The 27,883-nt window shown below is 46.9% G+C and overlaps 1 protein-coding gene across 1 annotated transcript in view; it reads left to right on the top strand.

Moving 5' to 3' along the window:
* Window positions 1-27,883, top strand: part of LOC147662826 (la-related protein 4B-like) — a 317,319-nt gene that overhangs the window by 89,919 nt on the left and 199,517 nt on the right. The window contains exons 6-7 of the mRNA XM_086950884.1: window positions 7,044-7,295; window positions 13,694-13,739. Of these exons, the coding sequence (XP_086807010.1) occupies window positions 7,044-7,295; window positions 13,694-13,739 (298 nt within the window). The remainder of the gene's footprint in view (window positions 1-7,043; window positions 7,296-13,693; window positions 13,740-27,883) is intronic.

Here is a 27,883-nt window from a genome sequence, read left to right as displayed (position 1 = left end):
ATGGTATCACGCAGAGTATGTTTTGATGCTTGTAATCAACAATAGATATTTACTGAGTGAACTTTCAGAAATTGTTTGCCCGTTTATACTAGCATAGAGCAGAAGAGAAAATGTAGCGAAGTGTCACATCTAACTGTTGGAGACACACCTCAGCTGTTTAGATGGGTAGGTTTAGTAGTTAGATCTTTATTGATGGATTCAGTCCTAGTTAATTGCCACCAGAACAGTGTATTTTCTTTGCTCTAAGCACATAGACTTGTCGCACTGTTCCTTCGCATTTGTAAACATTCTTGATTTTGCCATTTCCCTGACAATGACTGGTCCTAATGTTAATAGAGACCTGGCTACAATTTGGCATTTGTTCATTCCCATGATCAGTATCTTTTATTTCAGGGACTTTTGGTTTCTGAACATTTGGGAGGGTTTGTTAATTTTTTTGTCAACCAAAGCCCATTTGATGCCATATACTTGTTTTGACCTAAAGCTTCTTAGTCCTTGAGTTTTTAGTGACTTACTTGAGCAAGGATGGTGGGAGAGCTTTTGTATGATCCCAGTTTTTCTTACTTATTTACTCAATGAAATGGTGCAGAAAGTGGGTAATTTCAGCTTAAATTGTCTCTTCTCTTACATTTTGTTTATTCAGAACATCAGAGAAACAATTTGTCATGTTTCTCGGTTTAAAAAATTAAAGTGTTTCCCAAGCAACGGTTATAGTTTGGCTAAGCTTTTCAATTCAATGTATTTATTCGGATACAAGAACATATCCATAAAAGTGCAGACAGAAAACAACATATACATTCAAAGTGATCCAACAGCAGAGGGGACATAGAGAAGTTCCATTTAAAACAGGGCCTCAAGTAATACAGTACACCTAAAAAGGATGGCGATGCATTTTGACTTAAGTGTGTGTTAAGTTTCTTCTGTTATTCTGGTGATTCTCTGTCCTGCCTGTTAATTTTGTTTTCTCTTTGGAAATTTCTTTGGGAGTTTTCGTCTGATAAGGAATCGACTTGCAGAAATCTTCATTAGTAAAATCAAATATGTATTTCCCGTTGATGCTTTTACTGATGGGTACGCTGTTTCAGAATAATACATAACATCTGCTATAGGAGGCTGGTTTAGTATATGGTGCACACTTATTAAGTGGAGCCCCTTGCACTAATCCAGACAACCCTTATAGTGATTTTAGTGGTCTTAGTCCACCTTGGAAAGCTCTCTAAGTGGTAGCTGTGGAGAGCAGCCTTCAGGTTTTTAACCAGAAGGAGTGTGAAGTAGCTTGTTTTACCAGTACTAAGTGAAAAAGAACCACACAGTGTAGTTATAAAAATATGTATTAATCATAAGCACTCACCCACAAGTTGCAATATCTCCTACTCAGAGATATGATCACAATACACACAATACTTCAGTAATAGAACAGTTAAGTAGCAAAGTTGTCTCCAGGGGGAGACTAAATCATATACTAATAAAGTGGAATGTGATCCACGACAGAAGAAGAGACTGAACCCAGAAGACCTGGAAGAGCCGGGGACCCAAGGAACCACCCATGGTACGTACCCAGGAATCCCTCGGAGGCAATATGCAGAGTGGAAACATGACCGCGTGCTCAATACAAGTTAATGGGGAAGTCGCGGTTAACGTTTTCAAGAAAAGGATCATGAAGAAACCCTATAGAAGGTTGTAAAGTCACCCCACCCGTGGAACCAAGATACCTACACAAGAGAACCTGTGTGCATAGGTGCAAAGTGACCTCAGGAACCGCCCTAGACCACAATGGAAATCTTCAGTAAAGATGCTGCTGGCGAAGGTCAAGAGAGTGTGGTGGAATCCAAGAGTTGATCCAGGAAGAGAAGTACCTGCAAGAAGAGTGTAGGCCGCTCAGGCGTGACCAGGTGGCACAGAAGATGAATGCCCGCCGATGTTGGAAGATAACCTTGGCGCTGTAGCTGTGCGGACCAGGTGACGCTGTGGAAGATTAGAATCCGTTCACGAACTGTTCCATGTCTGAAGTCCAGAGCCAGGGTGTCTGTGTCTGACGGGAGCACCCAATAAGCCTTAGCAGTGGCAACAGGTGTGGCAGACAAATAAGGTTCAGTGTTGACCCAGCAAGGTCAAAGCGACTCACTAAGTGCAGGAGAGTCAGAGCAGGCCCGAGCAAACAGGGAATCCCACTGGAGCCAAAGAAGACCATCTAGAGCACCCACAGGTCAGAGGGACAGGAGTCGCAAGAGGACCTCGAGCAGCTCACCAATGATGCAGGCCCACGGTGCAGAGGATAAGGTGAGGACGAAGATCTTGGTAGCAAGAGATGCTGGATGTTGGGGGTTGGAGCCTCTTGGAGCCCGAAGATATCTAGAGAAGTCAACGAGCCTTGGCAACATCGTTGCTACGGTTCACATGGGTATTGCGCCAGCAGTACTTACGAGGGATACTGACTTCAAACTTGCTGAGAAAACAGCGCAATCCTCAAGGGAGTTGCAGATCCACCACTTGAAAAGCCCGACATCGCCATCGCCATCCCAGAGGGCTACAAGATCACCCGGAGGGACCGCACCGCCAACCAGATGGGAGGAGGCATCGCCATCATCCACAGGCACACCAATCGAATCACGACCAGCACCGACAACACCCTAACCACCGCCGAACACCTGCATTTCCAGATCCACACCGACCCAAAGACCACCCTCAGAGGCACCCTGATCTACCGACCCCCGGGACCACGCACACAATTCAGCGAGGACATCGCCGACTTCGTCAGCCCGCATGCCCTCCCCTCCGCTGACTACATCCTCCTGGGGGACCTCAACTTCCACCTGGAGAACAACAACGACCGCAACACCAGAACCCTGCTCGACAACCTCGCCAACCTTGGACTCAAGCAACTGGTGAACACCCCCACCCACCTCGCCGGACACACACTCGACGCAGTCTTCTCATCCAGCAAAGACATCACCTTCAGCCACGCCACAGAACTCCACTGGACGGACCACAGCTGCGTACACTTCACCTTCAAAAGAACGACGATCCACCACCACCAGCAACAGGTTGCTCGAAGAAGCTGGAACAAGATCACAGCGGACCAACTCGCCGCTTCCCTGAGCCAGCACCCACCTGCCAGCTCAGCGAACCCCAGCCAAGCCGCCGACAACCTCTCGAAGTGGATCAGCAACTGCGCGGACGAACTCGCCCCCCTGAGGACCCCACCCAGCAGACCCGGCAGCAAGAAAGCCCCATGGTTCACCGACTAACTCAAGAGCTCCAAGAAGAACTGCCGAGCCCTCGAGAGTCTGGAGAAAGGAACCTACACCAGACAACATGACCGCCCTCAAACTCGCCACCCGGAAGCACCACCAACTCATCCGCGCCGCCAAGAAAACTGCATTCAAGGACCGGCTGGACAACAACGCACACAACTGCAAGGAACTCTTCAACATCGTGAAAGAGCTCTCCAACCCCAACGCCGGAAACAACGACATCACCCCTTCGCAAGACCTCTGCAACTCCCTCGCCTCCTACTTCCACAACAAGATCGCGGACATACACAACAGCTTCAGCACCCAACCGACGCACGCCAGGACCACAGAAACACCGCCCACCACCACCCTCCGAGCCTGGACTCCGATCAGCACCGAAGACACCGTCCACATGATGAACTCCGTCCACTCCGGATCTCCGACCGACCCCTGCCCTCACCACATCTTCAACAAGACCGACGCTGTCATCGCACCCCACCTGCGGGACATCATCAACACCTCCTTCGACACCGCCACCTTCCCCGAGAGCTGGAAGCACGCCGAACTCAGCGCTCTTCTCAAGAAACCTACAGCAGACCCCACCGAACTCAAGAACTACCGCCCTATCTCGCTACTCCCGTTTCCAGCCAAAGTCATCGAGAAGACCGTCAACAAGCAGCTCGCCGCCTTCTTCGAGACGAACGGATCCCTCGACCCCTCGCAGTCCGGCTTCCGAGCCAACCACAGCACCGAGACCGCCCTCATCGCCACCACCGACGACATCCGAGCCCTGATGGACAACGGAGAAACAGCGGCCCTCATCCTCCTAGACCTCTCCGCGGCCTTCGATACTGTCTGCCACCGCACCCTAGTGCAACGCCTCAGCAACGTCGGAATCCAGGAGAAGGCACTGGAATGGATCGTCTCCTTCCTCTACGGAAGAACACAGAGAGTCCGCCTACCGCCGTACAAGTCAGAGGCCACCGAAGTCATCTGCGGCGTCCCTCAAGGATCCTCGCTGAGCCCTACCCTCTTCAACGTCTACATGAGCCCCCTCGCGGCCATCGCACGCCAACACAACCTCAACATAATTTCCTACGCCGACGACACCCAGCTGATCCTCTCCCTGACCAACGACCCCGCCGCCGCCAGAGCCAACCTGCACAAAGGGATGAAGGAGGTAGCCGAATGGATGACGACCAGCCGCCTGAAACTGAACTCAGACAAGACGGAGGTCCTCATCCTGGGCTCCACGCCCACCGCCTGGGCACCGCACCCAAACCGACGAACCACGCACGCAACCTCGGCTTCATCCTGGACTCCTCCCTCTCCATGACCAGACAAGTCAACGCCGTCTCCTCGGCTTGTTTCAACATCCTGCGCATGCTACGGAAGATCTTCTGGTGGATCCCCACGGAAACCAGGAAGACCGTCACCCAGGCCCTCGTCACCAGCCGACTGGACTACGGCAACGCCCTCTACGCCGGAACCATCGCCAAGCTCCAGAAGAGACTCCAGCGGATCCAGAACGCCTCAGCCAGACTCATCCTCGACATCCCACGAAACAGCCACATCTCCGGACACCTGAGAGACCTGCACTGGCTCCCCGTCAACAAAAGAATCACCTTCCGTCTCCTCACCCACGCACACAAAGCCCTACACGACCAAGGCCGAGCTACCTCAACAACCGAATCAACTTCTATGCTCCCAAACGCCACCTCCGTTCAGCCAGCCACGCCCTCGCCGCCGTCCCACGCATCCGCAGAGCGACAACAGGAGGAAGGTCCTTCTCCTACCTGGCCGCCAAGACCTGGAACTCCCTCCCTCCCGACCTGCGCCTGACCCAAGACCACCTCTCCTTCAGGAAGAAGCTCAAGACCTGGCTGTTCGAGCAGTAACGGCAAGCCCCCCGCCCCCCCCCCCCCCCCCCCCTAAGCGCCTTGAGACCCTACGGGTAAGTAGTGCGCTCTATAAATGTCTTGATTGATTGATTGTTCCGGAGTCCATGAGAGCTCAGGAGCAGCAGAGCAGTCCGCTTTGTTACGGTGCCTGCAGATGCAGGGGAGTGTCATTCACTCCAATGGAGATTCCTTCGGGTGTCTTGGGTGCCCACAGGCCTGGAGAAGAACCTGTATGGAGCACTGGCACAGACAATGCAGAAGAATGGCTAGACGACAAGATCAGGAGAAGCAGGAGTCTTCCAGATGCAGTCTCTGTTCCCAAAGCGAAGTCCAACAAAGTCCATAGTGCCCAGACGGTTGAAGATGAAGTGGTTTCGGCTCTGAATCTTGTCCTATGATTAATCTAAAGAAAACACACACAGGTGCGCTCTTAAGTACCCTAAAGAAAGGGTTGGAACGATTCAGGGGTCCCTCCCAGAGAAGGGGCTGGACAGTGGGGAGGATAATCCCATGGCCTTTGTCCAGTTTCATGCCAGAGTGGGAGCCAAAGGCTCCCTGAACCAAATGTGCCCTTCAAAGCAGTCTAGTAGCCCTGGCAACGGCCCCACCCCAGCCTAATACATGAAGTCCTGTCTGGGACGTAGTCACACCTCCTGTGACAGAAACCTATTGTCCTACCTTCCCCTGCTTGAGCTTGGCTCAGCAGCAGGAGGGCAGAATCGTGTCTGTGGTTAGCAGCAGCCCTAGTTTGCTGTCAGACTCTGGAAGACTGGTACCGGGAGCACATTGGCTTCCTGGAGGAGCCCCACAGTGCATGGAATAAGATTCCAAACAAAGTTTACTGTGTTTGGGGTATGATTCCAACATCTTTGATACCAAACATGCCAGGATTCATTACGTCAGTATTTTTAGCCATCACGTAATGAAGCATGGCCACTAAATGTATCATAAAGGCTGATGCACTTACAGCACCTGCTGAATGGACCTCGGGGATTGCAGAGACATCCTGCTCATGCAGGGGCACCCTCACACTTATAACCAAACACCCTGCCTTCAGGATTGAAAGGCCTGCCTTAGCGGTGACTTATAGGTTTTAAGTGTTAGTGACCTCAAATTTAAGAAAATGTAAGTCTGTTGTAAGTGAAGTTAGCACTAGCTTACACAGGCTGCAATGGCAGGCTTGTAGTCACAATTTGAGTGGTCTCCCATTAGTCGCATAATACATGCTTCAGTTCATGGGGGGACCCCTGGTGTACCTATGCCCTGGGTACCTTAGTACCATATACCACCATATACCAGGGACTGATAAGGTTACACCAGTGTCCAATCTGTAATGTGCCGAAGTACTCACCATGGTCCAATCTAGGGAGGAATCACAGAGGCTGGGTTCCTGATTAGCAGGATCCAGTCAAACTAGTCCGAAAATAGAATAGTACCAGCAAAAAGTGGGGGTAACCATGAAAGCAGATCCTACTTTCCTTCACCTGCTCTCCTCGCCTCTTTCTGAAAATTACTTGCAACTTGTTTTGGTGGCAAAGACACATTGGGGTATGATGCCTGGGTCTCTTCACTGACAACACTCTAACTTAGTTTGTGCATACATACTGCCACTTGAGTATGTATGTTTACAGGAAAGCAGAGTAGCCATCACAATACAGTTTAGCTAGGTCATTTTTTCTATTTGAATGTTTGTTGGAACCCTTCTCTGATGTAAGTTAATAAAAAAAATATTATAAAAGATTTGCCGTTGTATATTAGCAGCTTTTTAAAAAGATTTTCTAAATTAATTTCATAACATTTTCAGATAAATATTTAATTGTATTACTCTAATGTGCTCAAGATTAAGCTGGGAACTTCGATTTGTTGATATTGCAGGAAAAAAATCACTTATCAATTACTTTTTTTGCAGGAATCCTAGTAAATCACATTTGCGGCACACAATACCAAATGCAGAAAGAGCACCTGGACTTCTTGACAGTCCAACAATATTTAATTTTTCTACTGAACGTCTTATTAATGGTGTCCGAGGTACACAGACACGACCACAAGGACAACCTAGAACACGAATTCAAAGCAGTACAACTTTCATCAAGAAAGACTTGGGTGCATGTCGAATGGAACCATGTAGTAGTGAAACATCCCATGGCCTTGGTAGAGGACGGTGAGTTCAATGTTTAAAGGACTTTTATTATTGTTTTCTGTCATGTCATATAATTGTCAAGACAACAGATTTTTTTATTACGTTTCAGCCATAGTTTTGTCTGCTGGTATTACACTGGTAACAGGAGTCTTTAAATTTGGTTTGAGTCTGATCTTGTTCTTTACAAACATTTGGAAATATTATCTTGTTATCTTGATAAGACCAAAATCAAAGTGATCCCCTTTCTCTAAGATCTGTGCAGTAGCTACTCCCCTGTGCCACTTCAATTCTTAGATGCAGAAGTGTTTGGAATACTGGTGAAGGGTGACAGTATTGAAACCGATAACGCTCTTCGTACCAAACAAAGGTAGAATAATGGTTCCATCCTTTCACCCAAGCCACTGTTGTGCAAAAATGAGTTCATGTGAATGGATCAGAAGACTAGATAGGAGAGCACTCTGTTCATGCCCAGTCCATTCTGTTAGGTGACCTACTTAGTTTCAAGAAATACAGAGTTGAAAGAGCTGTAGTCTAGTGAAAGGGCATCAACTAAAATATATTAACTAAATAGATCTCGGGGAACACCACTGCCACCGCCATGTGGTACTGCAACAAGCAGGGTGGGGTGGGGTCGTGGACCCTCTGTCAAGATGCTCTTCGTCTCTGGACATGGCTGGAACATCAGGGCATGTCCCTGGTGGTTCAACACCTGGCAGGTTCTCTGAAAGCTAGGGCTAACAATTTCAGCTGCCGGTGCCTGATGGATCACAAATGGAGTCCACACTCGGAGGTGGTGCATCTCTCTCTCAGCGGTGGGGAGAGCCTTGGTTAGATCGCTTCACCACCAAAGAGAACACGCAATGTCAGCAATTCTGCGCATTGGAATTTCCAAGGAAGCACTCTCTCGGCGACGCTTTTCGTCACGATTAGAACTGCGGCCTCCTGTACGGCTTTCCGCCTGTACCACTTCTACCCAGAGTCCTGAAGAAGATCAAGCTCGACCGGTCAGTCATTCTTGTGGCTCCGGACTGGGTGGGAACAGTCTGATACCCAGAGCTCTTGAGCATAACCATCAATAAGATTAGACTGCCTCTTTGGGAGGATCCTCTTTCGCAGCAGCAGGGGAGGATCCTCCACCCGAACTTGTCCAGCCTCCACCTCCTTGCATGGACATTGAGCGGCGACAGTGGACAGCTTTTGACCTTCCTCCTGAAGTCTGTAAGTCTGTAATGTCATCTTGGAAGCCAGGTGTTCCTCCACTAAGACAATATGCGCCTGCAGATGGGACAAGTTTGTGGCATGGTGCACAGCAAATGCTGTGGATCCCCTTTCTGCCCATCTTTTCAGAGGTTCTCCTCTTCATTCTATGTTTGGCCCAGCAGGGCTCTGCCCTTAGCACTCTTAAAGGCTACCTTTCGGCCATATTTGCCCTTCTTCTCCTTCCTGATCAGCCTTCTCTTTTCAAGTCCCCCTATTGGAAATAGATTTCTAAAGGGCGTTACTCACCTCTGTCCTCCTTCTCCGTTCATAATGCCCCAGTGGAACTTGAGCCTGCTTTTAACCTGTCTTATGTGCGGTCCCTTCGAGCCTCTTCACAACGCCAACGACTGACATGCAGTCGACTGACTCCACCTACAGACGCGCAGTGGTACTGCTAAATAAAAAAAATGCTGGATCCAGTCTGATGCCAGGGGGTAACTCTTTATCGCTCTCTTTATATGGCCCTGCTCCGGTCCGTCAGCTTATCCTCTTTGATGTATGGTTCTAACATCCGCCGTACTCTAGTATGTTTCGTGGACTTTTAGAGATTTGGAGGGTGAGAGCAGATGTTGCACAGGCCATGGGCGAGGCAAGGCAACGTGAAATGAGCACACAGGTGCGAAGGGAGGTGTGGGAGATAAGCTTCAAGTGGTAGAAAGTGTATGTGTGATTTCGAGAGCAGCACATTACCAATGCATTTTTGCTGTGCTGATTGCAGAGAGAAAAACAAAGACATGCATGGCGTCATCAATGAAAGTTAGACTGAGTTTGATCACTTCCCTCGCACACATGCTGTTCCACCGTTTGTTCCTCATTTGCTTTGCTCACTGCAACAATGAGGTTTTTTTTTTTTTTTTTTACAAAAGCTGCATACATATTGAACCAGGGCAGTTTGCTTTTCTTTTTATTGGCTTCAAACTTCTTTGTTTCGATGAATAGAATGATTTAAACTTTGCTTTTGCTTTAACAAAACAGTCATCGATGTTGTTGCTGTAAGTGGTGATATATATGGAAGAATCACGCCTAGACATCAACCAACACCCAGGGCTATTAAGATTATATAAGCCACATTATTTAAAAAACAACAACAAATGTCGATGTTGCAACAAGGTCAGATCTATGTGGTTCCTGCACATGATTGTCTGTTGTATTGAGATTTCAAAGCCATGCTAGCCTTAATCCTTGAGAAAGTCCTTGGCCTTCATTCCATGATAGGGCAAAACACATGCTGACTGGCAAAAAGGCACATGATGAACCCCTATGGAAACAAGCATTGGCATAGCCAACAGTTCTTGCCTTTGGGAACTTTTAAGTGTTTAGCCATGCAACAGTTGGTGTTGTTGCACCAAGGATATTGTGCTGCTTAACTAAATACTTATAAGACCCCAAAGACGAGACCTATTGGCTATGCCAATGCTTGTTTTAAAGGCGGCTGTCAGCCCGTCCAATCCCGGGGCCTTGTCTCCTGCAGACTATGTATCACTTGGATGGTATCTTCGGTGGTGAACGGGCTCATCAAGGTAGGCCCGATGTGCCTTACCCAGCCACAGCAGCTTGATCGAATCTAAATAGTCTGATAGTCCTGCGGTCGAGTCGCTAGTGGTGGAGGAATATAATGTAGCATAGACGTCTGTTGGGCGATCCAGTAGTGTGCTCGGGCCCCTGACCAGGCTGGAGGCACCATTCAGGAGCTCTGTGATATGATGAAGTGCGCAGAGGTCTGCGGATAGCGGCCAGGGCTTTGCCTGGGTGGTCCCCTTCCCCATAACCTCAAGCTGTGGCAAATGTCCATTAGAAATGTGTTTCCAAACTCTGAAATGTTCTCCCTAAGGGCTGCCAGATGTTCAGGCCCACAGGTTCTACTATATTCCAGCAGTATCCCGGATGGCATTTTCCAACTGAGAAAGGGTCTGTCTAATAGCCTTCAATACGCCAGCCTGCTAAGCGATGCATGGGAGAGGATACTGACTTTTTGTTAATTGAGCAGCATTCTACTTGATCTCTGTGAAATTCTTCCCTAAAGACCACGTCCATTAGGGCATAAAGGGGTAGTCGCCATTTGAATGCCCGGGGGACCAACAGGGGTAGTGTCAATTTTAGCAAGACTGGAGCATGGTCGGATAAAGTCTGCGACATGTGTCTAGTTACAGTTGCCCATGTTGCCACATCCCCGGATAAAAGCTAAAAATCTAGTCTGGACCATGCATTATGGTGCATTATGGTGTGTTCAAATACATGTGCCCTCTCTCGCTTCTGGGTACCATTGTCTCCAAATGTCTACCAAACCATCTTTCTGTTTGAGGGATTTTAACATCAATACTGCCCTAGGATGGATCCTTTGGGAGGAGCCCGATCTGTCAAGATCATCGTTTAATAGGGCGTTTAAATTGCACCCCAAATTAGTGTTGCAACCCAGTAAGGCAATCTTTGACCAAATGGTGTAAAATAAATCAGGATCATCTATATTAGGTCCATATCGCTGCCATAATGATACGAGTTGCCGCCCCCTATTATATGTCTGCCATTGGGGTCAATCAACGAGCAATCAATATACATCCCAGGTTGTGCCCTCTGGAGCTACAGAGAAGCTGCCACCGGTATCTCAAGGTCTAGAAGGAGAGCGAGCTGCTCCAGCTTACCTGCTGCTGTGCGTGGCCTGCTGCTGCTGGTGGAGTGGTCACTTATGAAGTTGGGCACAACTGAAGTATGGCTCTATACTGTGCCCAGCCAGTTCGCTGCCACCACAAATCTGTACACATGCAGGGGCTGGCAAAGGCAGTTTACACACTTCTCAAGCTGAATATTACACTGTGGCTCATTGTAATCCACCAATGAGAAGCATGTAAACATGCCTATACTCTATATCCACGAAGGAGAGCACAATTAAAAGCTGCCATCTGATTGGCTGATTACAACTGAGCCTCAGCAGTCCGAGCCTGCTTTGCAGTCAATCAACTCCTTTGCTTTGCCACATTTCTTTTGTTTTTATAACATTTTACCCTGCTGCCCCCAGAGCCTCGCACTGCACTCGCTGAAGTAAACTCTGATTGGCACAGTGGCACAGATCTCTTACTCGCCAGGTCGGTCAAGTAGGCCGGAAAACTGGTTCACCCTGAGAACTTGTTGACTCACCATAGCGAGTATGTTTTTCTAGGCTTGCTGTCGTTGCTGTATCAACCCTCCTTTTTGAAGTCACCATTTGTGACTCATTTTCTGAATGTCTTGCAATACTTGTTCCCTTGTAACCCTTTTCATGATGTCCCAATGAGACCTCGATCCGGTCCTCCAGTTTCTGGTGTATTCCTCCTTTGAGTCCCCTACACAGCTGTTTTCTGTGATTCTTGACTATCAGAGTTTTTCCAGTGGCCATTATGTTTGCCTGGAGGGTCAGCAAGCTTCAAGTTCTGTCGATTCACCCTCCCTGAACCATCTTTTAACCTGACAAACTGGTTCTTCAGACAGATCTCCTACCTGCCGAAGGTTGTCACTCCATTTCTTGTTGGTCAGCTTATCACTCTGCCTACTTTTTTCGCTCCCAGTCATCCTTCAAGGAGAAGGAGAGACTCCATTGCTTGGATCCAAAGAGAGCTCTCTCGTTCCACATTGATTTCACCAAAGACCATTTCAATCCTCTAGGATTTTCTGATTTGAGCTACTTCGCAGACCCACCTCCGGGGAGGTATTGCTTGGGTATCTATTCTAAGGTGAGGTGTCTGTTGTTAGGAGTCTTTATCAGAAGTTATTTACTTTCGGTAACGCCTTTTCTAGTAGAGAGACTATCTAACTGCAGATTCTTCATCAGCCCTCCCATTCTTCTCTCTTTGTGACCTGGACTCCCGAAGATATCCCTTAAGACACTGCACATTGGTTAAACATTGGTTTTACACACGTCTGCATTTTTGGTGTAGAAATAGTCACAAAACAAACTGTCAACTTGCCGGTGGAGCTTACATTGGCATCATGATGGCCTTTACGAAGTGGACGATGCCTTCTTGGAGCCGATCAACTCTACCTACCACCGCGCAGAGGTATTATACAAGATTTACTGGACCCAGTCTTATGCCTGGGGATTATAAGGTGAGGAATTTGATTAGAGTATCTAGCAGAAAAAGCGTTACTGAAAGTAACTTAGTTGTTAGTTTCCACCAGATAGAAACCTTGGGGCACATATAAAGGTCCTCAGACACCCAAACTGAATAGACAAAGCATGGAAAACGTTTTTGAGCTGCATCCCGCCTTCAAGAGTGGTTATGTGCAAAGAAAAGGTCAGACTTTTTCTTTTACAGCTGACATCATTGTGGGTTGCTAAGCATGTTCTTGTGTTTAAACTGAACACTAGGAAGAAAATAAAGACTGGGATACTCTCTCTTTGGAAAAAAACAAACCAAAGTCCTTAAACACATTTTTTCTGTATGACCAAAGGATATTTTGGATATTTGTTCTCACCTCACAAATAGTTGCCAGACGTTTTCCATGGAGCCGAATGACCAGCCTTATCACCTCAGGTCATGATTTTTTGCTGCTGTTTGATTGAGGCAATTTGTTAAGCAACAGGAAAATATGTAATTCCTAATGGCATTTTATTAAAATCTTTTGATTTGAAATTTTATAACGTTACAGAGCCTGCAGTGAGAGCATTGACTCTTAAAACCCGAGTCATAGACCTCACGTGACTAAGAATTCTACCAGGAGCTACTAACATGCTTTATTAAGAAAATTAATTTACAGTATTCATAAAAATTTAATTAAGGTTCCTATGTGTTTGTATAAACCAAAATGTAATGGAGTAGTATTTTGATCTACAGGTGATTTTCAGAATGTTATTTAGCATTCGATTTAGGCTTATTATTTTGCATTCTTATCACAACTAATTCCAAACAGGTGTACACCTATACCTGGTGTTTATGCTGGCATCATAGCCTCAGCTTTGTGTCTGGTTACTGGGTGGATAGAGGTAGATTGTTGTGGGAAGGGTTTTCCAAATCCAATTATGTGTGCTATATAAGCGTTGGAAACTAACTTTAATCATCGTAGTTATAAATGCCCTTTATTATGTCATTGATGTTCACATGGTTGTGCACTTTGTGTTAAGATGGTGGGAAATTTTGTGTATCAGTTTTTTAATGCATTTAATCTAATGCAAAGTGTTTCTTTCTCAGGAAAAATTCCTACGGGTATAGGAAGAAGCGAGATGACAAGTTTGTGGTACGTTTATAATGCTTTTGCCGTGGCATTAATAGAGGTGTTATGTTCTGGTTAGCTGTGGTATGCTTGTTTGTTGAACTTAAACATAAACATAGTATCAAATGTCTATGTAATTGCAGAAGGCATTCTTTTTTACAGTTGTACATATTTTGCCCCTAGATGTTTTTAAAGTGATAAACTCAAACTGGAGTTGTGCGGTTGTTTTTGCATGGCAGTTGCTAAAAACAAAAAAAAATTAGAAACTATAATAGGTACACTCCTATGTATACGGGAATCAGAGTGTCCTTTGGAAGTAGTTTTTTTTTGTATTGCTAACAACTTTGGTGCCGTTTGACGAATCTTCATGCAAATTTCCAGAAAAAGAATTCATTCACCTTGGATCCTTCCTGGAAAGATTTGGGGTGACCCATCAAGCTGGAGATGACAAAAAGGAGAGTCCCAAAACACTGTTTTCTCCATGAATTTGCCATAGGAAACATTTAACAGCAGTACTGAAAAAATGGCTAAACAGAATTACACCAAATTGGGCAGAAAGCTAGATATTTATTCAGAAAGTGTGCTTTGGTGTAATTCAGTTCAGCCCTTTTCGAGACTTTTAGTTTCAAAATGTATAGATAACTATTGCTGCTGGAATCTTGTGGGGGAAATAAACTTCCAAGCTTGCAATGTGATTGGTCGGTCCTGCAGGACCACGCAATGTGATTCACATCCCCAACATGTAGAAAAATGCTGTGGCTGGCATTTAAGGACTGTATCCCAGAGTTCTGAATTTCTTCTTTTTTTTTTTTCCTTTTTTTTTTTTTTTTATAACCGTAGGGGCAAGGGTAGGGATACTCAGACCCCCAACTCTTGTGGGGTTATCACAAAACAACCCTCTAGGGCCAAATAACAAACAGAAAAAAGTCTTCACGTTTGCCGCAGACTGACAGGACTCCCATAGGAATCAGTATGGTCTCAGTGTGATGCTGTGGGACCAAAACAAAAAAACAAGCACTTGAAATGCATTAGTTCTCGCCTTTTATTAAGTTAAAGCCATTTGCTTTGCTATACAATGCCATTAGTAAAGCAAATGGCTTTATCTTGATCAAAGGCGAGACCTATTGTTATTTTTAATGCTTGTTCTGTGGTGTTCTAAGAATTGCTGAATGCAACTGTGTACATGACCATGAAAAATGCAACTATATCCATCCGGGAGAAAGCACTGACAACCTATAAAAAAGTTGCCACATTATAACCCTCATTCAATATCTCATTTTGAAGTTAAACCACATAAGGAGGGGTGACAAAAAAAACTTCAGTGATAATCACAACATTCACCGCAATCAAAATGAACAATCGGGGGGTCCAGACAACCCAGGTGTACAGATTCTGTTTTGGCTCCATATAAGGACCTCTTTTCATAGATGATGCAGTTTCATAGATGATGCAGACCAGGCGTTAGTGGTAATCCTGCTTGGATAGGTGAAAAATATGATACAACCAAACACAGGATCAGTCTAGTAAACTGACCATGGTCTAGCCCCTACTCTTAACCAGGTGAAATGGGAATAATAAGGAATACATAATTATAACTGCACATTGGCAACAAATATTGAGACATTGCTTTGTTCGTACCAGTGTTTTCGGTGCTCAGCGCCTATTTGTCAACACTGTTAATGCAAATCTACCACATAGTGGTGTTGTGCGTGTACATTTTCAGCTAAGTTAATTAGTAGAGCACTAAACTCTTTTATATATCTTTAAAAAGTATAAAACTCTGACTAATGTAAACAGAAGTTTAAAATAACACGTGTTGCGCCAAATACAGTGGACCCATGTGAAATATCTTAAGCCCTGGCTCATCATTTTTGCAGAGATAAGACAAATAAAGGATTTATTAAAGGTTCACGTAGCTTTAAAAACAACTAACAGTATCTCTTAAACAGTCAAATTTGTCAATTAATCAATGCTCATTTGGGAACGAATGCGTGTTGAGCAATCAATGATAGTCTTTTACTACACATTAGATATGGGGAAGATCGTAGCAATATAACTTTCATAGAGACATAACATAACGTGTATTTGTAAAGAAAACATTCACCCGAAGGGTATCTTGGCACTGAATAACAGATATTTATTGCTACCCATTGGTACTCATTTTATCAACCTCAGAAGGATGAAAGGCTAAGTGGATGCGCTGGAATTTGAACCTGTACCATGAGTTCAAACACAGGCCCCTACAGTGGACGCATTAGTCCACTAAACCTGGCCTTTGAGAGACTGCGCTTATGGCATTAATATCCTTTGCCTTGTGGTATTCCCCATACAATTGGTAACGTTAACAGCCTCTAAAGAAACTGTAGTACATTGTCAGACTGCATACTTCATGGAGGTTGAACACAATCACCAACATTGAAACAAATCAAAATCTGCTCTCTGCTCTCATGGTGCTATTAGACACAAAGGCAAGGAAAGTTTGTGTCATACCAGAGTTTAGTGGGCTCCCACATGGTTTTGTCCCCTCCAGGGAGCATCTACAGTGAATGCAATTTGTGTGACATAGGAGTATTGTTGGTGATAAAATTAGCTCTATTGTCTACTTTATTACGGAACCTGGTGGGAAGTAGTTTATTTCTGCGATCCCTCTTTGACGGGACGTCAATGAATGCCAATGAATGGCGTCCCGTCGGCATTAAGTACTTGGCCCCTTATAACTGATGCCAGACTGTAAAACAAGTGGGAGGAGAGGACGTAGACTACTTATTAGACTAGGGCTATGCTGTAAAATCCATTATGTATGTGATTTACAGAAAAGATTACAACAAAACAGGCAATCATTATCCAGCAAACTAGACTCGGTAGACTCCCACGCCACCGCTCGTTTGTAATAGAGAATTATCTGCATTTTAAATGCTGTCTGGCATAACTTCAAACTTGATACCATGCAGTCTGTGCGCAACTGGAGCTTTGAAATAATGAAATCTTCGAAGTTTCTATCACATCACACAGAAAAGTATGCTATTAAGCAGATTAGAGACGAGTAGATCCACAAAGATAATTAGGTCAACATTTGAATGACCTTCAAGAAAAAACTGCACAGAGCTTCTTTTTAAAATAATTGGATTTATGTAATTCACAGCAGGTGCAACAGTTCAAGCGCACATCAGTGTGCTTTGCACAGCATCCACGGAGATTTGGAACTGCTGTTTTATTGAGCCATTTCCATCATCCATGTGGCTTCCTTATTATGAAACTTAATAATATGCATTATGAGACAGCCTTAGCTTGGGAAGCTCACTTGAAAATGTCCATTCAGTATCCATGAAATTGATGCTTCTCTAACTTTGAGGACTTGAACCCAGTATTTACAGAAGTGATTTAATCAAGTCTGCATTCTGTTATTAAATAAACTTTGCCAGGTCAAATGAATATATTGTTCCTTACTGTTTGTTTTTCGGATGTGCAGAATGGAGTATCTGATTAAAGGTTTAGCAGGGATTCAAAAGTGCTTGCTGACCACCAGCAAAACCTAGCAATTACAACCCTAGTGATGTCATGGTACGATCACCTCTTAATGAAAGGGTTGTCCAGGGGCGGCTCTAGGCTCATGGTGGCCCTGGGCAAGGAGCGTAGGTAGGGGGCCCCGGAAGAGGAGGTCCGGGCAGGGTGGAGCACGGAGGCCAGTGAAGGGGGGGTGTTCAGGGTGTTTGGAAGTGGAACAGAGCTGGAGGCCGCCAAATCCCTGCCAGGGACCGCCACGCAAATATGTATCCATCCTCCGAGGATTATTATATTAACCCCTTGCATGCTGATGACAGAACGGTTCCGTCATCAGCTACCGGTGAGCTGTGCTGATGATGGAACCGTTCCGTCATGACTCCGCCCGCGCAAGGCGGAGTCGGCATGGGCGGGGAATTCCCGCCGCACGCAAGGGGTTAAGGATATATATTGGCGTGGTGGCCCCTGGGGTTTGGTGGCCCTGTGCAGGTGTACAGCTTGCACATGCCTAAGGCCGCCCCTGGGTTGTCACCGGGGATGGTGTGGGTGCTGTCTGATCCCGTCAGGAAACTGATGCGGTCATAAAATGACCTACCTGCCTGCAGGGAGGGCAACTGCTGACTTTGGCTGATGTCGTCATGTGGGTTGAGGAGGCCGCAGCAATAGGGTTGGTTCTGGCAGGAGCTCTGCAAGTAGCAATGTGGATCCATGCAGTCGATTAATCTATCTGTGAGAAAAGGAAAGTGCAATCAAGTGTGTGAGTTCACATTAGACAAAAAAGTCCCTAGCCCTTAAAACAAGTGACTGTTAGTGGGTACTCGCTTTTTGGTAAACTAAATGATCAGCTCCCAGTCTTTATCTCCCAAATATCCGTTCATTCATTCACTCTAATGTATTTCCGCAGAAAGTTTAAGCGGGCCAAACATTTGAACAGCAGAGAGTTTTCTTTGCAAAAATAACAGATTGAGAATTCTGCTTTAGAACATAATTGACGCTGAGATGTAAACTGATTCTCACAATGTAAACATACCCTGTACATTTGTAGGCATGGCTGAGAGGTACCCAAGGGCTAAGCATGTACTTTACTCAGGAATATAAAATGTGCACAAAAATAGATGAAGGGGCCATCTGTCCAACTGCACCTATTGTTATCACCAATCTGGATAGTGCTGGCCTGTTGGCAGGGTGGACAGATGCACCCATTGCAGAGACCTGTGTTTGATCACATGGCCAAGAGACCACGAAGTATTGCTTTGGGTCATGTTTTCGTAGAGTCAAGAAACCCACTGAGGTGAAAGTCAGCTTTACACGCCAGTAACGTAGCACGGATGCCAGGGGCCCTGGTGCAAGCAATTCAAAACGTCACCTTTGACTGCTGTGGGGGTAATAAAATACAGCATTTATCTGGTTCCAATGGCCCATCGTGGTTCTGTGCCATGGTGCCACTGCACCTGCTGCACCAACCGTAGCTATGCCCATTACAAATACAGGTTATATTAGGCGACTCCATAGCAGCCTTTTAAATACATTTAGAACCCAGCCTGTGCCTCCTGCGATTTATATTCAACTGTAGTTTCACTTTCTGCAGTTCATTCTGGATGCTTGGTTCACAGTGAACTCTAGAGATAGCAGAGGCTATAACGTTTGGAACACTAACACACACAGCCTGTTGACATACCCTAATACAAAACACGAGCACAGAAACGCCTACACGATCAGCCAGTCCACAACCTACACCCATGCACAAAAGTTACAGCCTGGATTTATTTAGACAATGCCATGTGCTGTGTATGTAATTTCCAGAGCATCCTCTCACTTATAAAAAGATCGTACCGCCGTGTGCAAGTTCCGTGAATCACAATGGAGCGTGCCAACCCGCACGCCGCTCCCAAGCAACTCCCTTCCCTGGCTGGCATTTCCAAACTATTTACAGCTGACCGGCCTCATTCTGTTCGGTCTTCAGTGGGCTCCAGCACCTGGCACGCCAAGAGCCGAAAGAAGGGTCTGCAATTGCAGGTGTGTTTTTAAACCATTAAAGTCCCCCTCGGCAAATGCTCATACTTGGCCATCCATCTTTGTTAGTTTATAAAAAGAACAAGCATTTACAATGCAATGGTTTTGCCTTTGTTAAAGTTAGAGCTATTGGCATTGGTCTTGACATTATTTTTATTTATGGTTTTTTTAACATAAATAAATGGCATTGTCATTTACAATGCCACTAGCTTTATCTCTCGCAAATGACACACCCAAACACCCACAGAGAGCCCCCCCAAACACACACAGAGCCCCCCACACACACAGCCACACAGAGCCCCCCCACACACACAGCCACACAAAGCCCCCCACACACACCCACACAGAGCCCTCCACACACACCCACACTGAGCCCCCCCACACACCTTCTGGCTCTCCTCATTAAATAACTGCCACGCCCCTTTCTTTGTTCTGAAAATGTGCCTACATGTAAGAGTGCAAGAGGCTAAAATGTGAATGCACTTGTGTTTAAGAGACCCATGGAACTTCAGTTCTAATTGATATCCTGATGCCGGTAAGCAGAAATGTCAGCAATAGATGTTGGCATTCTTTACATGCATTTCACTTGTCGCCGTAACGCTCTACTTTCGCCTCTATTATAATGTTTCACCTTGAAAACACAGTGGCACTCTTCGAGTTGGTGGCACCCAGTAGAACACAGGAGCAAGGACTTCACACTACCTAAAATACATGGACGAGCTACAAATGATCACGTTCGCTGTCCCATGATAACTACAGCACAACAGCTAAATAAATGGCATTGTCATTTACAATGCCAATAGCTTAATCTCTCGCAAATGCCACCCACATAAACCCACACAGAGCCCCTCCACACAGAGCTCCCACCCACAGACACAGGGCCCCCCCACACAGAGCCCCCCTCACACAGCTCCCCACACACAGCCACACAGAGCCCCACACACACCCACACAGAGCCCCCACACGCACTGTGAGCCCCCACACACACTGAGAGCCCCCCCACACACCCACACAGACCCAATAGCGCTCAGATCAACAGAACACAAATAGTGAGGGCGAGTAGCCGCTGATGCTTGCTACGTGTGATCTTGGGGTAGGTTTTCCCCAACTTCCGACGAGCATTTAGCACTATTTTCTTAGCACAAAATGCACCCTTGCATCTAAAATGGATGCATTGTACATTAAGAATCTGATCTAAATGCAGCAGAGAGAGTGCCTGCTTGCATGCGCTAAAAATGCTTTTGCAGTGGCCTTTTTCTCCCCCAAATTACTCCTAATTATGTCAGGAGGAGAAACCATGTAATTATAATTTGGTGTCAGAGTATTTTAGAATTAACGAAATTACTCTGATTACTCCGGCGTAATCGAAATACTGCTCAGGCCTAGTTATTGCCACAGGGTGCAGGGAGCCGAATAGGTAAAGATGATGGCGCTGTCTTTTGACTAAAGTGTAACTGTAAGGAGCACTCTCCCCAGATTAACTCTATGAAGCATTATTGACTAAATAGGCCAACTCAGACCAATGCAAAATGGAAAAAGTCAAATACTGTTCAGCAGTCGCGGCTGGCATGAATTGCAGGTGGGGCGCGGGGCGCACGGGGAGGGTGTGGGTGGATTAATTTAATTTAAAAACAAAATTGTAAACGTACCTTTGCCTCCGGTACCGGACTCCCACATCTCGCCTCCCGCTCTCTGCAAACAGGAAGCAGAAGCAGGCAGCCTCCCTCTCTTCCCATGAGCTAATCACAACGCTGCAATGGCAACGTTGTGATTGGCTAGGACGCCGTCCTTACAGGTGTTTAAGGGGAGGCCGTTTTCTTCATGCAGGCTACGCAGCAGCCTACATGAAGAAATCAGAGAGTGCTATGACTGGTTTGGTCGGCCCTGGGGCTGACCAAACAGTCAGCGCCCATAACATTGGGCTAGCCACTCCACCCCGACTCACCCATCCACCTGCCCCTAACCAGGCATACCCTTCTTCTGCTTTCTCGCAGTGCGAGAAGCAGAAACATAAATTCGTATGTATACTATTTTACGTTTCTGCTTCTTGCATTGCGAGAAAGCAGTGGGTGATGCTCCAACGCCCATGTGGAGGAGCCGCCACTGTTGTTCTGTATGATTTACGTGCAAGCCTTTCCTAAAAACTTTTTTACAAAAACAGATATACACAGCGATAAAGGCCAGTTACACTAATAGGATTAGTGCAAAAATAAAGTCCTGAAGAAAGCAGACAGACCCACACGGATGCTTCTAATGGCTGAAACATGTCGACCTCCGATGTGTAGGGTGAGGTCACTACTTCCCTATGACATTGCACGGTTTTTAACCTTGCCAATGGACCAACCATTAAAAAAGTTGTAGGATCCGGCAGACAATTTCAATTTCTCACAATCCGTAAAACCACATAGCCAAGAAACTCTTACAAACGTGTTGAGCCTGTCTCCCCACACTAAGTGAGTGGGACGAGGGTTCGATAATAAAGCAAACCATAGGTGGTACCTGTGGGTGAGGACCCTAAAGTGTATCCCACAAGGTTGCAGTGATTTTCACCGATTTACTTGGGTGAACAATCCTACACCTGAGTGGGACAGTGACAACGCAACATTCTATCTTGTGGCTAGTGATAGGATCCAAGAAAAAGAAGCTACGCTCCTTAAGTATTGTTCTAGTTATTGCCACTCCAGGACTGCTCACCCACCCCCAACCGTCACCAGCAATCCACCCCACTCTTTCCTGAATGCAGTCCACATTACAACAGGTGTAAAGCATGTAACATAGCCCAGTGGACTAATGCGTCTGAAATGATCCTGTTCGTTCAAAGGCGGCCAACTCAGCCGTTCATTTTTCCGAGGTCATAGCTTAAGTATTAGTGAGTTGGGTAGTAATTAACACCTGTCATCAGCGCCTAAATCCGAGGCAAATCATAGTGTGCGCTATGTAGATATACTCATTATTAATAGTCCGGGTGTAATTGTGGGGGCGCACAGCACCTCGAGAGAGACAATCAATCAATATAGTGGTCATCCCTTCGAAGTGGTAAAGGAGGGGGGTGACGGGGTCAGATTCAGAATCAAGTTGTGGGGTTTGTGGAAAAAACACTGGATGGCCACAGCAGAGTGTGTGCGCCTCGAAACCGGAACCACAACGCTTTGTTTTCCAAAATTGCGAGTTTTTCGACACTTCAGCACCCCCCTTCCTCCGCATTAATTCCTCTTTTGAAGTTTCCTTCTTGTTGAGCTCGGTGAATTGCGATTTTTTTTCTTCTTTGACTCGCCGGGTGCAAGCACCGGGGGAGGGGGTGGGGGGAGGAAGGGGGATGCCTGCTTAAACTGAAAGAGGAAGTTGCCTCTTGCCGAATAGGAGCCTGCCTGTCCTTTCGCGCCTGATGTCATGCGGAATTCTGAGCCGGGCAGTAAGCAGCACCACCCCGGAGCGCATCCTTATAAAAGGGACAGTCGCGGCCTGCACACCAAGAAGCCACAACTGGAACAGACATCAAAAGAAACGTAACCGTGGCAAGACAAACGTGCAGCTTAAAGCGCAACAAGAACAATTGGCAGCTAGAAGATAACTTAAAGGGCAAGAGACCAATAAGGACTTCCCAAAGTGCTTTGAGGCGACAAGTCCAAGTAAAAGCACCCAAAGCCACTTGGATGGTTGTGGCAAGCCAACGCAAGTGTAACTAACCGAGATAGCTCCGTCTTCAAAAAAGGAGCGCCTTGGAGTGATTGGTTTCTCGGTGCTGGTCCACACGAGGTCCTCGTCCGGGACAACTCCCGGCGGCGCCGCGACCGCTGCTGGCGGTGGCTGGCTGGCATGTCCCTCGCAGCGCTAGCTGGAGCCACCCTCGTCTTGGCGCTGCTTTTCTTCAATGTAATTCCTTCGCCGCACAGCTCCTCCAAGCACGTAAGTTATCTTTCGTTTTATTCAATTTTGCTGTAATCTTGGTTTCAATTCCAAAGAGAGCCGGGGCTATAATTATTGAATGCCTTTATGTGTTCGGGTGGTGCGAGGGGCCTGGGAGTTACGTGTTTGACTTAGAATGACAAACAGGACTTTAGAGCGATGCAACAGCTATTACGTCTGTGGTAATCACCCCCTCCGCCCCTCTCAGAGAGTGCGAAGGTACCTCCCGTGGAAAAGCCCATTCATTGCCTCGTGGATGTGGAGCATAGCGCCTAGAAGCAAAACTCCACAGAGTCTTTATTCGGGCGTGCGGGAATCACTCAGCCCTGCAGCTCTCCAAGTGCCTGTTAAACCTGCTCTCTGAGTCAGGCCAGGTGGCACCTGCCGCCCTGGGTCCCCGGGCGGGGCAGGCTGGCAGCGCCCGGAGCCGCGGAGTTTCCGGGCAGAGTCCGACGCGGGAAGTTCCAGCCAGGCCCGCTCGGGAGCCCAGGTGAACCAGGCTGCCACTAGGAAAGGCGCACGCGCGCTTCGTACATAGCGCCTTTTAGCGCCGTCAGGTGTATGGGTTAGACAAGGGAGCACGCGAAAAGGAGAGCCAGGCTAGAACTCTGCCCTGTTGGTCATATTTACCTGTCTTCCAGTTTCTTGCTTTTCTTTCCTCCTGTCTCCCTCCCTCCGAGCTTTCTTTGACTCGTCCATCCTGGCCCTCTTTTCTTCCTTTCATTCCTGATGCTGTTGTTCCCTTGCTGTCTTCCATTAAAGAAGGTATCTGACTGAACACATAACCCCACAAGACGGGTATACTCCAACGAGGCAGCGGGAGGGGGGCGGGAACGGGGCCAGAGACAGGGAGAGCGAGGCAGCGGGAGGGGGGCGGGAACGGGGCCAGAGACACGGAGAGCGAGGCAGCGGGAGGGGGCGGGAACAGGGCCAGAGACACGGAGAGCGGGAGAGGGGGTGGGAACGGGCAAAAAAAAAAAGCAAGCACTCGCCTGGACTACTTCCGAGTGCTGTCAATGCCGGACCAGATTCGGGGCGTTCCCGAGAACAGGCTTTCGGCTGACGTCGCCAAAAGCCTAAAATTCTCGGGAACGCCCCCGAATCTGGTCCTGCATTGACGGACAAACGTGTCTTCCAATGGCTAGCCTCCATTTATGGAGCTAGCCAATGAAAGACGGGGGCGTATTCCAAGCCACATATACTATACTCATTAGCTTTTTCCTAGCACATGCGTACTTCGTACGCATTGGCTAGGCAAAACCTAAAAACCACATCTGGCATGCAGTCTTCGGGCCATAAAGCGGAATGAGACGCGCACCTTCTGAACTCCTCAGCGGGAAACGCATTGTTACAATCCTCTCGCGCCCATCAATCTGAGAGCGCACTTTTTAAAAGCATTAACAGCCTGAATACTGCCGCCGGTAAACAATCCACTCCTGGTGGGCGGGGCCAAAAGGAGACAAGGAGGGACTAAGAAGCCTTCTTTACAGTCAGAAGCCAGCGTTTTGCATGGAAGATGACTCTACCCAATTAAAGAGATGGGCGGGGCTTCAACTCCGCCTCCGAGAGCTTCGGAATCTGTATTGATTCCAAGAAGCTCTCGAATCCAGAGAGCAGCGCATGCTCTGATTTAGACAGCAGAGACCTAAAAAGAAAATGGAAAAAAGAAAAGGTTGCTGGGTGTGTGGCCGGCTGGCCACTTGTGAGGGTGTTGACCGCCAGTAGGGTGGTGGGGCTCATGGCCTGGCCTGGCTGCCAGCCCCTGTAGCCAACACCCTGCTTCTCACCACTAAAGGCTGTGCACTGAGGGGTTGTGGCGCAGTGCCTGGCTGCATGACTTTTGGCTCTATGACTTTTGGCTCTGTGCACCGAGGGTTTGGCTGCAAGCATATCGTAAGTGGTCAGAGACTTAGCATGTTTAGCCTACTTTGTGTTTTCACAATGTAATGAAAGCCCATGCTGGCCCATCAAGAGAGGGGGATATTTCAAAGTAAAAAAGTGTTCATCTGCTTATAGATTTACCACTATTTGATGAATCCACAATATTTGACAGACAAGCGGGTTTAGACTACTGTTAGTCATTGAGGTTTTGAGCAGATCTGTTGGGGTGTGGTTCACAAAGCTAAATGAGGACAATTAGTTTAATTTATTAGTAACTTTGGTGTCCCATTAATCTGCATGAAATTTGGTAGCTATCGAATGAGGTCCATCCATCCAATCTTTGCTGCACTCTGCTGAAGTTGGAGGGGCAGCGGGCCATGCCGAAGGCTGTACACAACACAGAATGGGTACATACTAGCTTTGTGTAGTGGGGGTTGAGTCGCCATGGCAGGTTATGAACAGGGTTTGGTTTTGCAGCGCACAGACAAAGGTTGTTTGCAGCGTCAGTTGCGTGGCCAAAGTGTTGGGCAGCAGCAAAGCAAAGTGTATGCTCAGCAGTGGATAAAAATTAAGTAAATCATTTAAAAAAAATTAAATTCACTGAAAGAAACACATTTTAAAACGTGAGTTATGTTTGAGGCTCTGTTACGGGTGCGGGAGGAATAGGCAACACACTGATCTTCGTTTTCGTGGGTTTTATTTTGGTGTACAACGAGTCTGAGCTTTTCTTCCTAGTTGTTATCTTTGTCCTCGGAGAACGACTTCTTGCAGACTTTCTGATCCCAGATTCTGCCGCCGATGCTCTGTGTTCCCTGTCAAGTCTTCTCCGGGGAATGGGCTCTTCAGGTTCCGTCTTGCCGCTCGTTAGAAGACAAGGGAAAAGATTGTATGTATCAGTGACCTGTTCACGTTGTTAACTACCTAAAAAGGTAAGGGAGTGAGGACCACACTACCGGTGAAATACACACGAAGAACTATTGCCGGCGTGAGGGACTTTAGTGCTCGGGGAAGGGTGCACCGGGACGGGGTTAACCCAGGGTGAATCGGTTTCAGCTACTTAACGTTTGACCCAGCCCCTGAGTTTGTCTCGTACCTGGCTGAGCCACACACCTCCCGCGGGTGTATGGCTGGGCGGCTCGTGGTGTCGGTGGCCTCCTGGCTTCTCGTCCTCCGCCTCCTCGTCAACGACTCCCGGTCTTCTCTCGTCCCGTTTTTCCAAACTCCGCTATCCTTCGTCTCTCGCTCCGTCTCCGCTCCGCTCCTCTGTCTCCTCCCTCCGGGTGAATAAACACACACCTGATTCGTTCTCCCTGGAATAAGACGTCTCTGTGTCCTGTTGTGACTCCTCCCACTGGTATTCCCAGTCAGCATTAAAGGGCCAGTGTTCCAATTGCTTGTCCACGTCTGCGTCGACGTTCTGCAGAGGGTATAATGAGTTAGAGGTAGAGGTGGCCAGTTGTCCATTCGTATTGTGACTATAATCCTGTGCGTGTGGTAACCCCAGGCCGTTACAGGCTCATACATGTAAAACCACTGACATTTGCCAGTTATGTTTAAGAACACACCCAACATAACAAACTGTGAATGTCATCAAAGAAGTCACTGAACATTTCATGAGTGATTTAATAAGTAAGGACATAAGCAGTGCATGACAGGTGCGCAAGTTATAGTTAGCTCGGTAAACTATAACTGGTAGATTTCAGTGTTTTTTTGGAGTTTAACATTTTAAAATTGCATTTTCTAACGAACATTCACTTCAATCCTTTATTTTGGTGAATTTCAAGTGTTTTATCGTAAAATAAGACCTTATTTTTATTTATTTATTTTTTTGCGTACTTGGATCGCGCAGACTGTCACCCAAAGGGTATCCTGGCGCTTTGACTTATACAGACCAACACAGAACACATGACTACACTGCCCTGGGGAATAGGGGGGACTTCAGCCCTTTTTTAAATAAAGAGAATTCCCCCGTGCTCCTTAGGGTCCTAGGCAGAGAGTTCCAGAATTTGGCTGCAGTATATCCAAAGGAGCGGCCTCCCATCCGTATCCTCTGAATCTTAGGGATTGTAACCAAATGTGCGGATGAGGAGCGCAAAGTTCTGGAGGTAGAGTACCAGGAGAAAAGCTCTTGTAGCGGGACAGGACCCTGATTATGTAGCGCCCTAAACACTATACATAAAGCTTTAAAACAGATGCGCTGATGAACCGGTAACCAATGTAGGTCCTTAAGCGCCTGGGATGAAGAGGCTGAACGTGGTCGAGAGAGGGCCAGTTTAGCGGCCATATTCTGGATCCGGTGCAGTTTTCCGATCAGAGTGCCAGGGACACCCAGAAGTAGTGTGTTACAGTAGTCAAGCCTACTGATGATGATACTAGGCACTACCTCTGGTTTGGCTTGAGCCGGAAGAATAAAGAGAATTTTGCGCAAAGTGCGGAGCAGCCCCATGCAAGTGGCAACAGTTTTATTTACAAAAGCATTCAGTTGCAGATCAGGTCCAAAGGTAACACCCAGGTTACGGGCGGAGTCTGCTGCCGCAACTGTGCCCTGGAAAGCAGTAGGCCAGAAATCCGCTAGCAGAGGCCGTGGAATACGATCCAAGGAGCAGTGCAACACCTCAGTTTTTGAGCCATTAAACTGAAGGGAGTTTGTACACAGCCAATTTGCAGTGACTGTCATGCAGCGATAAAAAGTCTCCTGAGACACAGCCTCTTTACCCTCCAATGAAAAGATAAGCTGAGTGTCATCGGCATAGTTAATACCCGAGATACCAAATGACTTCATCAGCTTAACTAAGGGGCGGAGGTAGAGATTGAATAAAATGGGACTGATGGCTGACCCCTGAGGTACCCCTTGCCCCACTTTTTTA

This window comes from Lissotriton vulgaris, unplaced genomic scaffold, assembly GCF_964263255.1.
Source record: "Lissotriton vulgaris unplaced genomic scaffold, aLisVul1.2 SCAFFOLD_1812, whole genome shotgun sequence".
In the NCBI taxonomy this organism is placed as follows: domain Eukaryota; kingdom Metazoa; phylum Chordata; class Amphibia; order Caudata; family Salamandridae; genus Lissotriton; species Lissotriton vulgaris.
Note: the sequence above shows the minus strand (reverse complement) of the source record. Positions and strands in the feature narration are given on the sequence as shown.